The 13,743-nt window shown below is 41.2% G+C and overlaps 1 protein-coding gene across 1 annotated transcript; it reads right to left on the reverse strand.

The window, feature by feature from the left end:
• Positions 1-2,322: 2,322 nt before the first annotated feature.
• Positions 2,323-13,333, reverse strand: LOC104534546 (mitochondrial ornithine transporter 1-like). Its single transcript, XM_010187486.1, has 6 exons — positions 13,229-13,333; positions 9,204-9,462; positions 4,988-5,125; positions 4,502-4,671; positions 3,353-3,511; positions 2,323-2,447 (listed from the first exon to the last, which is right to left on the reverse strand). The coding sequence occupies exons 1-6, from the start codon at positions 13,281-13,283 to the stop codon at positions 2,323-2,325; spliced, it is 906 nt and encodes a 301-aa protein (XP_010185788.1). The 5' UTR covers positions 13,284-13,333.
• Positions 13,334-13,743: the final 410 nt, after the last annotated feature.

Consider the following 13,743-nt stretch of genomic DNA (forward strand, 5'->3'; position numbering starts at 1 on the left):
TCTGAAGATGTTATACATTAATTGATTGCCAAAAGCCCTTTCCTTTAGTTCTGGAGGAGTGGTGACACCACCTTTGACCTCTCTGCTCCCCAGCTAGACAGGCTTGGTAAGTGTTATGACAAACAGTCAGGCACTCAGTTAATCAAATCAAACTTTATTTCTTTCAATTCCTGTTTCAACATATAAAGTTCTGAGCTGAACAACTGATACATGTGTACAGCTTAAGCAGCTATGCATGGAAAAATTACTGCTTACAGGAACTTCACAAGGTAAACTCTCAAAATGCATGTCTATTTAGCTACCAGCTTCATGCTGTAGGTTCAGTTCTAAATATCCTGCTTCTCTTGAAGCTTCAACTTTATTAAAAACTGCAACCATCAGCTTTAAAAAATGAAAGCAAAGACAAATCTAAGAAATAGATTGAAGTATTCCACTGATGTGGAGTCAGTCCTTACCTTTTCACAACTATTAGCAACATATACAAATATACTTTCTCTTGGGTAGACAACTTTGAAAAGAAGGGAAAGTCTTAACAGTTGCTAAAGCTTTACCTTTGTACCTGAATTACTTAAACATTTGGGATAAATTCCTTTTGAAGTACTGACTGTACAGCATTACTGCCCATAGTGTATCAGTCAACCAAGGTAAGTTGGTGCAACAGCCACTGAAGATTCTTCAGCCATGCCCTGCTTGTAACTATTTTTTCTCATGGGTGTATGAAAGGGAATGATCAGTTCCTGCTGGATGTCAAGGCTGGGGGAACCAAGACTATGGAACTGCAGCAGCCACCTTTCAGTAAAGAAGCTGTAACACTGCAGTGGAGTAGGCAGTTTCAGTGCATGCTGCCTACAGTGCAAGAGGCAGCAGGTATTCAGATGTTTTCATCTTTTGCTTCTGGGATCTGAAATAGAAGCTGTAATACACAGAACTGAGCTGTTCCAGCTGTGACTGTTGTCAGTCACTCACCAGTTGTGGTTGCTGTGACAAGTTGCCAATTGCAATGTAGCTCTGATCTTGGTGGGTAAAAGACCTCTGCTGACCCCAGAGGGCAGCCTGTCTGTGCCCTCCACAAGGGTGGGTTATCACTTACAGCATGCTGGTAACATCCCTTCTGCACAGCTCCAGGCCTGAGTCATGAATTGTGTTGCTCTGAGACCTGCTTTGCCTTCTCCCAGGATAGGCAGTAGCTGCTTCTATAAAAAACATCCTACTTCAAGAATAGAAGTAGCATCTAGAAATAAAAGTTATTGCATTGTTTTGGATAATACTGAGTAATGGCATGTCTAATCAAGTAACATGACCAAGCAGGCCTGAAGGTGATATGAACTATCCAGTCATATGAGCTTTTTCCACTCAGCTGAGGAGACACAGCAAGTGGCAGGATTCCAGCCAAAGTAAGAGCATGCTATACCACAGACACCATGGTGTCAGCTGTCTTTTAAGAACTCAGTTCTGCCCTTCTGTTCCTCTTCAGCTTCCTGTCCTTCAAGTACACTGACTCACTTGTGTCAAGGTGACCCAAGCAGGAGCTTGCACAAAGTTACAATTCTGTGCTCTGAGCCAGCAGCTATTTCCAGCAGTCTCCCTTAGTGTTTAATTCAGTGGTGCTTTGTGTACTCCAGTGCTTCTTGGAAGGATTTAGAAAATAATAAAATGTTATCTACATGTTACAAATGCTGCATGGATTCCTTAAACCCAGTAACTATATATTATCTCAAATGCAGGCATATCTCCACTTTAAGTCACATAAGGTAAGGAGTAAACACTTCTTACCTTTATAACCCATTCATGGGGACAGTACACAAGTCACCACAACTGCCATGACCTTGGAAAGGCACAGAAGGGAGCTAGAAAAGGACAGGGTCTAGCTGAGGGATGTGTGTCAGTCATAACCAGCAAGATTAGACAAGACTTCTTTTAATCAGATGCTTGCCAGCAACAAGTGAGAGTTTGCCACCACAGCACAGATTTTAAAACAGTGCTTTACCTTAAATCAGAGCCTGCTGCATCTTACATTGACCTGTTAGGTTTAATCTAAACTCTTTTTAGCACCATTACAGGTCAAGAAAATACATTTATGACATGCAGTGTGCCTAGTGCAGAATCTGCAAGATGGGAGATAGGTCTGCTGGTCCAATTCAAAGAGCATGTATACATCTCCATAAAATCATCTGAATTTAAAAGATTAAAAATCTTAAATTGAGTTCCTAAAATTAGGTCACTGATTTGGCCCTGCTCAGACCATTATGTGATCTACAGGTTTTTGATCGTTTGTTCAAATGATCCTTATAGAACCTTTTGTTTTCCATCTGCTAGAAGGTATCAGTAAGATTCTATTTGTTTCATCATAAGTTTCCGGCTGTACTCATAGGCAAGGAACAGTGCCCCATTGGCCAGGAATGCTCGGATCATCGTTGGCTTTAATCCAGAATACAAGGCAAGTACACCTAGAAATGAAACCAGAGCATTTATTGTGTTAAATTTTATTAAAATGCCTACCTGCATTGACCACTGTGCTTTTACCTTCTGAGGATGCTGAAGTAACACTTCTGCTTAGAGAAGCACACACACACACACACACAGAGCTGAACTCACTGGTATAGCAGCTAACCCCAGAATTACTGGATATTGATACAGGAGTATCTTGAGTTGAGCCATTTAAGTGCTTATATTAGAAGCTTATTTTGGGTATGACAGAGGCATCAAGGTGGCTACCTTGGTCACCTGAGGATATAGTTCATAGCAGCTGTACCACAGCTGGCAAGGAGACAGAAAGAACAGCAGGACTATGTTGGAGCTCTGAGTATTTTCCTAGTAGCAGGGCCAGGATTCATATCCACTGCTGTGTACATTCTTACACCAACTTCTGAAGGGCCTGGTGCAGGCCTTTTCCAGAGATGAGGCACTGAGATAGATACCAGATGCCCAAAGTTGCCAAGCTATGTGATAGGACTAATTTATCAAGCAGCTCTCAGTCAGCCCTGTATTAACTTCTAGAGATGAAGAAAAACCCTGTACTGAACTTAACAGGTTCCTTTAATTTTTCATGTACAGGTTTGGCCATGGGTAATGGAGCTCATTCCTTTATCTGCTTTTAATGCATACTGAGCTTTTGTTAGCTTTAAGTAAGTGAGTTGTCTCTTGAACCAAGAGGCATGGCAGATGCAGAAGGTCTGTTTCCAGATTCCAAGCTTTCTGGCCTACATAAAGCATAAATATTTGTTTGTTAGAAACAGTTGTCTGTCCCTAACAGACTATCAGTGGGCTTGATTTCTTAAGCCATTTTTGATATCTGAGGGTACAGATTTCAATCTGCAGCCCTGCAGATACAGCTGATAAGCCACATGCTCACCTTCAGTTCTCACCACAGTTACAAATGTTCCCATAAAACCTGTTTGTTTTCCAGCCATTGAAAGAACTTGGATTCTAGATTTGACACAGTCCACAGGATACACAGCAATCCACAGGCAGCTACCTCCAAAACCTCCACTTAGTAGCAAAGGAATGGGACCTAAAGTTAAGAAATAAGCTTTTATACACACCACAAAATACCAACACAAATATCACATTACTGCATCTACAGAAGTCAAAGAGAACAGTTGCTGCTCTCCCACAAATCTTTAAGTTAATTTTAAGCCACTGCTACATTGCAAGTCTAACCAGAAGCTCAAAGGTTATAAGGAGCGCCTCCTAGATTACAGGCTATGCTAAGAAAGCATAACTCAATTCTGTTTTGACTGTATTAACTAAATTAACTCCATTCCTTTCACACTTGTACTTACTGCCCAGTGCTAACTGTGACGTGGTTTAGAGTAACACCACATAGTGTTACTAATCACCCACAGATATTTATTTGGTACAGCAAAGTTACATTGTAATCAGTAATTTTTCATGATGCAACCTCATTTTGTGTTTCAGATCAGATTCTTATAAACATTCTGCAACAAGGACCAGAATACATGCAGCTGAAATCTTTAACTCCCAGCAAGACAAAGCATGATTGTGCAGACTTTCAGCAGGAGACAAGCCATCTTTATTCTGGCATCTCCCCATTTTTTCATGTCTAGTTTTCAATCTTAGTGTTCTCTTATTATCATTGTACTGACAACAAATGGTCAGCATACACTTGAACATACAGTTCAGCAAAATACAGCTAAATATGTCAAGATCACTCTAAACAGTCACTAAAATGAAACAGTTCAGAACTGCTGATATTTAAGTAATTTTGTAATATTACTGTTAGCTCACTGTATTAGATCTCCATCTCAAAAATGAAGAGATACCATAATAAAGATTTTGCCTACATCCTGCTTCCACTTGGAAAGTGGTCACTTCAGTAATTCATTACTATATAACAGAATGCAGACCTCCATATTCTGTATGTCCAGTTTCCTTTGTTTTATGTGTATTTCACAACTGCTGTGCATTACTAACATATCTCCCTCCCTTATGTCTCCCATGACAGCATGGTAGAAATCACCTGGGAAAAGGGGCACCATACCTAATTCATCTTTTGGTCTCCCAGAGGCAAAGAATGTCCGGCTCAGCTCATATCCTCCAAAGAAGAAGAAATAGCCTGGGACTTCCCGCAGCAAAGTGCTTGACAGGCCACGGTAAAATCCAAGGGGACCATCCTTTTGAATGACACCCTTCACTACTGACCAAACTGTCCTGATAGAGAGGTTGATCCAGTTAGTGATGCTTAATAGCCAGATAATAAAGAAGGTTATAAAATAACAAGCAACTCAGCTGCAATTAAGGGTTAGATCTATTGTGTAGACAACAGGACTGATGTAAGATTTACAACAAGACTCTGCCAGGAGCCCTTCACTAGCACCCAGCTTCACTGGTGCCTGAAAGATCTCTAGGCGGCGACCTGTCTCCAGTTAACAATACACTACAAATGTGACACTGAGCCAATACAGACTTTAAAATAATAATTCCACATAAAAGGGTTTCAGGGATACTGTGCAGGGTGTATACTTACTTGTGTCCCTGGATTACCTTTCCTGACAACTGCATTTCATGCATGGCCTGCAGCCGGCACTTCACCAGCTCCGTGGGACAGAGGACAAGGGTGGCAAAGGCAGAGGCGAAGGAGCCTGCAGCAGCATTCTGCAGATCACTGCAAGAGAGAAACTGCAGAAGGTATTTGGGCACTGACCTGCAGTGCAGCAGAGCCACTGCACAGCTAAACAATCGGCTTTTTGAACCTGTACTCTAAATATCATCAACAAAAACTGATTGATAGTCTTGGGGAAGAGTCTCAAAGGAAAAGGGCAATTACTTGAACTAGGGAGATGAAAAGCCTAGCTCATCCCATCTTCATATACAAATATATTCAAATACATCCTTTTGACACCTAAGAAAATATATTGCTATCTTTACCCTTCTTGCTATACTTCAGCGATTGCAGTAGAATAAATGCTATCAAATCTTCCTCCTCTTGGCTTTTATAAAGATTTCTGTAGACTTGTTTTACTGAGCAATGTTTGGGTACTAGTTACTTCCTCAGAGAGATTAGGAACAATAACCACCTACAGATCTCAGTGTTCTCAATTTCACCTTACCACATTTAATACAGGTTTTCAGTGGAAGACAACAGAAATCTGAAACCAAGGCACAATGGACCACTGTAGTCTTTCTGTGGATGTGCTGCCATGAACACAACTGTGTGAATCTGAGATAGTGCAGACAAACATACCCTACCGCTGAGCAGGACAGCACTGTCATCTGCACTGACTCACAGCATTCTAGAACTGGGACTTATTTTGCAGTGGTATTACACATATTGCAAAGTCTGGGCTGCTAAACTGCCAGGACTCAAAAGGCTGCAACTCCAGGATCATGTGGTTTCACAATACACTTTAAAAGAGTCCTACAGACACTGGTGTGGAGCACAGAACAAGTGGAGCTTTTCTCATTTCGGAGTCTGAGGAGTCAGCACAGCGGAGACTGACCTCACTGCTGCACAGAAATTCTTTTCATGCATGGGAGATGTTGGCCCTGTGCCCTGCAGATTTATACACCTATAGTATCAGAGATCCAAAGCTACAACTTTTCACCTCACAGAACCAAAGTTGTGACACATTCAGATACAGCAGTGACAGGAACTGAAGAAATCAGTAACTGGCTGCAGAGCAGCAAATGAATGAGATGCAGTAAATAAATGGCAACACGGATTGCACACAAATCTTAACAGAGATCTGAGGTGCAACCCAATAAAGCTCAAGACAGAGCAAGGCAAGAGTCAGAAATACAGCATGTAGCTGAGCCCTGCAGTCATTAAGCTATGAGTAAGAGCAAGGCAGTAAGGTTACACACTAGATACAAAAATATGGAAGAGGTGCCTTAAAGCTATGCACTGAAAAGTACACAGGATCCTTTCTCCTTCAGGGGAGAGAAAAACAGATGCTATCAGACTTGAAAAGAATTCTGACACATATAAAGGACTAGTTTTAGTCATAATTCAGGTCTTTTCTAGTTTTGCCTGTTGATGTTTAATTCTACATACGATTCAACTAGACCCACTGTTTAGGCTTTGATCTTTAATACAGTGAACCTCACTGCAGAAGTAATAAGCCTTGAATACTGTTCAAGTTCCCTCTCAACTCAAAATGCCTAATTCAGTATTTTTTCTGGGTGGGAGAGTTTTGATCACACAGCAGAGGAGCAAGAATCCTCTACTTACACTGTTGCTGCTTCTATAAAAGGCATTTATCTTGTTTTTCAAAGAAAATAACCTGTGGAAGATGACTAGTCACGTACTGAGAAAGTCAAACTGAGGTGAACAAGGATTACAGTTCTCTCAGTTTAGACTTTGGCACAGAATAAAATCAGTTTGGTTGGACTAAATGGGCATTTAAAGACAAATGGAATTTAGCACTTCTGTTCCCATTTGGTTGTCTCAGTTTAGACTTTAGCATGGAATGAATGATGAGTGACGAGTTTGGTTGGATTAAATGGATGTTAAAAGATAAATGAAATTTAGCATTTATCTCTTCATTTGTTTTCTTTTTAACTCATGCTTCAGTGGCATGTATTCCTTTAACTGGAAAATGTGTTATTTTCTAACCGTCCTCATAACTGTTTTGCAAGGCTTCAACACACCGACCAGGGTATCCCTAAACATAAGCAGGCTTGACAAGTTTATTTCCAAGCCATTTAAAGGTATTACTGAAAAGGTAACTTAAAGCAAAACCAAACTATTTTAGCTGGTTTTGAGAAATCTCAAACACTTTTAAAATAATGAAAGTGACAAGCAATTGCTTAGAAAGCAGTAAGAAAAATGGCCAGTTAAATCCTGGATCTGAAAAGATCCAGTACTTGACCAAAGAAAGAAGGGTCAGATGTCTGAGGTGCTTGCTACTGCTACATATACTGCTACACTCCTCATTGTGTATCCTACTCCAAAGATGTGGAGTAGTACCCCTATGCATACTGTTTGAAAGTTTCCTGTGCAGCCTCCCCTACACACACCCTGAAAGTCTCTTCAAAAGCTTATCCTAGGGCCTCTGCAAGTCTGTAGTCTACCTCCCAGGAGCATCACAAAGATGGTTAAGAAGTGAAGCGTGCTGTTGATTGGCCTACCTCCCACATTTTAATGGGCAGGAAAAGAAGGCATCTGTAAACTGAGCAAGCAGAACCCTCTGATCAAAGCAAGCAGTAAGAAAAGGTGGAAACAAGCCTGTCTCAGCTGAGGTCTCAGCTGCCAGAAGACAGTGAAACAATACAAATAGAGAGCAATTAATATAACCTGTTTATTCATACTCCCTCAGAGCAGGCCTCAGTCTTAAGATACAGCACATCTTAACATGTGACAGGAGAACACCTCACATAATGCCACTTTTAGATACTTGTCTTGCACTGAGGTACCCATGTCATGGCAGAGATCTCAAATGCAGAATCATGGCCTTCCCAGCTACCTCCATTTGGAGACAGATGTGAGAGGCAAAACAAATCTATTAATAAATAGCAGAATGAGGTTAACCTTGCATTACTCTTTGAATGCATGGGGTTAGGACAGTATTAAAAGGTTGGGTTGGGTTTTTTTTTTTTTTTTTTTTTAACACATTGTGGAGCACCACATGGTCTCAGAGCAGCACAGAAGTCATACCTTGAGAAATGCCTCACAGTAAGGCACACAGACTGCTGCACCACTGACAGCTCTAAAGAGATGCAGCTAGAGAAAAACCACCGTAGCTTGAAAGAGACTATGAATATTATGCCAGTGCATAAATCCACAACTTGTTCACCCCCTGAATACTCTGCACAGCTCTGGACTCACGAGCTAAAAAACAGTTTCTGAGAAAGGCAGCTGTTCCTTTACCTGTTCTCGCTTCGGAGTGCTCACTGACTACAAGGGCAGGGATCCTTCCTTCTAGGAACAGACTCAAGTAGGGAAGAGGGGCATGAATCAATGGATAGAGATCTAAAAATCCCAAGTGGCTTAGAGACAGTGGCTAAGGACCAACTGCCTCTTCCAGGTACAGCATTAACAGTTATCACCTGCAGAACTCCCTGCCAAAGTGTGTTGTAGATACAAGGACTCTACAAGAACTCAAGGGGAGACTGGACAAGTGCTTCAAAAGAGATCCAAGGTCACTGACTGGATCACACGAGGCTCAACAAACTGAACTAAGAACACAGCCCAGCAGAGGGGTCAGAGTAAGAATTAAATGCTTTTTTCTTTCTCATTCTTTAGGCAACCCCCTACTGCCACTGCTGTAGACAACACACCGTGTAAAGTTAGACCTTTGGTCTAATCACCATTACATTCAAGCTTTTAAAATCATTTAAGTTTTTAAAAGCCAGGCAATACTAGAAAAAAGTGTCCTTTCCCCTTAGTGTGCCTCCCTGTGAGAGCCACTACCTCCCCTGCAAAATCAGAACAACCTAGAGATCAAGGAAACACCAACTTTCAGGTGCTGCAACATTCAGTCCCTTTGGTAAAGTGTTACAGGTCTTGAATATTCCAGTTAAGCTGTGATTATCTAAACCAGCCAGCTGCAGTAACAAGTAGATGGCTCTGTTGTAGTTAGACACCATATCCTAACACAAAGGTCTATACTCCAAAATTTACTACACTGCATACTGGCAGGGGAGGGCCTAAGACATCAGTTGCATCCTGACAATACAGTAATTGCAAGTAGCAGCTGCACAAATTTGTATTTTAAAATACGAAACAGACTTCTATTACTAACCTGAGCTTTGTTTTTCTGTCTACTCCAACAATTCTTCTCACAATTTGTTGGCAAAATCCATAGCACATGAACAGAACGGAGTTCTCTGCGATGTTGGCTACAAGCGCTGGTGTGGTTCCCTTGTAGAAGCCTCGAAACCCCACTTGCTTATAGGTTTTCACAAAGCAGTCAACGATTCCTCTGTACATGTCGGGGAACGTCTGCATCTTCACCTTGGCAGTGTCAAAAGGCTGGCCCGTCACCACACATGCTGTCCCACCTACGCGAGCAGTGGAGTGCAAGAGGGCAGCTGAAGGTCAGCACCACTGAAATGCCTACACACAACAGCACTTTTTGGAAAATCACGCAGAAAGCAAAGATGAATGAATTCTCCTCAGGAAAAGACAACCGCACTGATTTTAGCACAATGGCAACAAATGTCAGTGGTGAATTTAGTTACCTGAGGAAAACACTTGATTCTCATTAAACATTTCTTTACCTTACTGAAAGCATCTAAATGTATTAGTTCACTTACACAAATGGGTACTGAATTAGAGGTCCTGTTCTGCAATCAAGTCACTTGTGTTTAGTAACATATTGCCTTGCTCATTAATGCAGTGCTTCAGAAGCCATCTGATTTTACGTTCTAATAATAACAAAAAAAAAAATGACAGATTTGTAATCAAGTGAGACGAAGATTCCTCCAGGACAAGAGGAAAACTACTGAGACAGTGTTAAAACTGATGATACATTATAAACTGACAACCAAAGATTCAAGCCCTTTACTTCAAAACTCCAGACTACTCTTATGTATACTTATTCCCACACAATGGAAGAAAGTGTCTAGTATAAACTGAAAGAGGGCAAAAGGGCAAAGTTTCTCTACGTGTTATCTTTTCCAAACTGAACTGCAAGGTCAACACCCTAAAAACCTGTGAGGTATTTCCATCAATGTCATCAATAACCACTCTGCCCACAGTGCAGTGTCCTTCCACAAGGCCTAACTCAATTCAGCAGTCTGCAGAAAGAGCTAACCTTACACTTTTTTGAGTAAGAAATACCAGTGTACGCTGACAGCAATCTATTAGCACCCAATACCTCACAGGAAGCATATGATAAGTGTGCCTTATATAGACTTTATGGTTTTGCTTTTTTAGCAAGAGAGAAGAACCATCCTAAAATAGAAGTTGATCTTTAACCAAGGCATAGTTGACATGCATATATTTTAAAAAAGGCAAGTTAACGAGATGTTTTTTCAGCTATGAGGCAGAAATCATTATCTGCAAACACAGATAACATATAGAAACTGAAACAGAAAAAAATGTGTAAATCCAAATAAGATTAGTTATTTTTCTTCTATGTGGGGAGTAGAAAAGTAAGCATTTGTTTACCCACGGTGATTTTAAATTGATTTTACTCCTTGCAAACACATGTGTTACGCTGTTGTTGCTCCTCTGCAAAGAGGTCTTTAAGAGGAACTCAAGATCCTAGCCCCCATAAAACTTAATTCTCTACCAGATGGATCATTAAAAGCTTCAGAGCAAATCATGCAAGGAAGCGTGAAAAGCTTCTTGTTCTGGGAGGGATAACCAAGGAGAGAAGTAGCTGGCTCAGACCAGTAACATCTGTGTAAGCCTCAGATGAAAGCAGAGCTGGAAAGGCTCAGCCAATGCTACTGCAGGTAAGTCAATCTACAGGACAAATGTTCCTGTGTAAAGGCAGACCTAAAACATCCACATGTGGTAAAATAATGGCTGTTGGAAGAAGCGCAACAAAACAGGAATGGTCTTGGCAACGCAAAGCTGAAAAACTGGGAGTTGGTTGTGAACAGCTGTTCCAAAAGGAGAAAGGGCTTTCCTTACACTGTCATTGGAGGTGGCACAAGAAGCCCAGTAAACTACAGCAATGAACTTTGTAAGCTCCAAGGTAAAGACCAAGAGTTTCAGTTAATATCTAAAATATTAGAGGAAAAAAGAATTCCTCCAGCCAGCAGTAAAGAGTCAAAAAACCAACAAAAACAAACCAGAAAAAATGAGAAAGGTCAGCCCTGCTTGAACATTTAGACAAGTGTGGTCCTAATAATAATATGGGAATGGTGGGGAAAAGGGTCCTACTTAATCAGTGATCAGAGGTTGCTCAGATCCTAGCCAAAGGACTATGACCCACAGGTAGCTAAATGACTTACTTATTCTTGTTCAGAATTTGCCTGTCCAAATATGTCATTACTTATCAGCTACTCAAGACTGTATCAGGAAAGAAAGGCAAAACCAGGTTATGCATTCGCTGGAGGAACTAGCTGTTTGTCTGATTAAATACACCTCTAAAGGGTACAGAGACACATGAAACACAGAAACAGGCACTACCGATTAAAATAGGCAATACAAAGCAAGTATGGGGAAAGAACATGGAAAAGAAACACTAGAGGAACAGTAAAACTACCTATTACAACAGAAGGAGCAAAGAAAAAGAGCAACGACTTATAGTTACTGAGGTCATGTTGTAAAAGGTCTGAATTCCTTCATCTTTTCTGAGGGAAGAAAACAACCCAATTACTTCTTAGATCCTCTAAGCTCTACTGTCAAAAACCAAGCAATCCTCAAGTGTTAGCCCTGCTAGTCTGAATGTGGGCATGAAACAGTGTGACCAAGCAATGGATTTCTAAGCTGATGCTGGTTTCCAGCTCTTGTAGTAGCCAAGACCAGGCTTCAGCTCAGAAAGAAAACTTCCTAAGCCTGAGTGCTCCACTGCCCTGGATGTTAACAGGAGCACTCCTGAGCTGATATACCAGGAAGGAAAACAACCACACTTCCCATTTAAGCACCTTGGAACACCAGGAAAACCGTCAAGAACTGCATAGATATCAAGTTGCTACTTTGGGAAATCGAGCAGATGTAATAGCTCTTCTTTACTGAGGACCCAGAACCAAAGGAGAATGAACAGACTAACAGAAACATATTTCTTCTAAGAAAATGAAAAAATAATACCAGAAATACTTGCCTTCCCTTGCAGGGTAAGAAGGTGTTGTCTAGTCAATAATGTATTTTGGGAATGCTCACAAAACAGACACTCACTGGGCAAAATGGGGTGGCAGACGAAATGCTTTACGAAGGTGACACAGTGGACTCATGTTATCTGTCACCCCTTGCTTTCTCACTGCACTAAGGTTAATGCTGACAAATGACCTCAAATAACTACCCTGGAATGCACTTAACACCATTAATACTGTCACATTCACAGCATTAACAGCATCATAAAAGGACTGACTGTAACAGCTATTGTATGGGAAAGAAAAAACCATGAAATTGTTTAAACTGATTACAACAGTACATTAGACAAATCTTTCTTTCCATCTTTTCTGTATAAACAGCTGTCAGCTTAGAAGTGTCAGAAAAGACCTCTTTTCCCTGGTAGAGTTAAAAATTGATTCAACCCTCAATCATGGACATTACCAACACGGTATTGTAATAGCGAGACAATGCAACACTTTCCTCATTTGTGACTGTCACAACTGGTCCAGCAAAACTTTATATATAGCACAGACTAGACCAAAGTGGAAGTTAGTTCGGTGAATTCATCCTCATCAGTCCTACCACTGAGCTTCCCAGCTCTTAAAGATTCACAGCAGGATGCTGTCTTAGCCAATAACCCTTCAGACAGCCTCTTGCCCGTTTCAATTAGAGAGGGCTCCTGTGACAAAAGCAGCACCTCAGTCACTCATACGCCGAGTTCACTCCAAAACTCTACTTGTGACTGATTCTTAAACTCACATGAGCATGAGAGCCAACACTGAAACTTAAACCTCCTTCTGGAAAATCATTAGTCTGAAATAAGGGTTACACCTTCACTGTCTGGCAGGTGTTTCACCAGGGAGGAGTGACAGTGATGCAGTCACAACACAGACTGAGGTCAGCTGCTTCACCTCCATACCCTTAAAAATACAGAAGGGAAGGCTTTTTATAGCAAGGGAAAACTGCTTTTACATTTGTCAAACCTATTAAAATCTGTCCCTCAGAAGTTCTGTGCAATTAAGTTCTCTCCAGCATTACCTGCAGCTCCTGCTGTGAGGTCAATAGCAGCCTGAATAGCAGGGTGGATCCTCATGCTTCACACTTGTTTATCAGGTACTGAAGCCTCTGGTTTCCTGGCAGGTGTTGAGATACTCCTCTCCTGAGGGAAGAGAGCAATGAAGCATCCATGATTTACAACAATAACTGACAGCCAAAAGCATCACATGAATGCTTTCACATCCACTCTACCATTTAGAGAGAAAACGCTTGTCCCTAAGACTGAGAGGTAGGTATATTCCGACTGAGCAGTTTTGTCACATTAGGGAAGAATGTCACTGCCTAAATTCAGATTAATTGGGCTTTCCAGCTTCTAGTCTTCCTGGATCTCTCAAATGAAAGCAAAGTGTACCTCCAGCAAACAGTGCTGAGCATTACCTTTCTATTGATTACAGCAGCACAGACTCCATCAGGTATCTAAGGCAAGCTGCCAGGAATATTTCCCACCCTGTCTCAGCTCCCCACCTATAAAGCAAAACAGAGAATGGTTCTCCTCG

This window comes from Mesitornis unicolor, unplaced genomic scaffold (assembly GCF_000695765.1).
Source record: "Mesitornis unicolor isolate BGI_N332 unplaced genomic scaffold, ASM69576v1 scaffold32986, whole genome shotgun sequence".
Taxonomy (NCBI): Eukaryota; Metazoa; Chordata; class Aves; order Mesitornithiformes; family Mesitornithidae; genus Mesitornis; species Mesitornis unicolor.

Coding starts and splice junctions, on each gene's coding strand:
- LOC104534546 (XM_010187486.1), bottom strand. CDS start 13,283: ATGAGGATCCACCCTGCTATTCAGGCTGCTATTGACCTCACAGCAGGA. Junction 4,672..4,987: donor AAGGTAATCCAGGGACACAA/GTAAGTATACAC, acceptor CCTCTCTATCAG/GACAGTTTGGTCAGTAGTGA. Junction 2,448..3,352: donor AACTGTGGTGAGAACTGAAG/GTGAGCATGTGG, acceptor TTTCATTTCTAG/GTGTACTTGCCTTGTATTCT.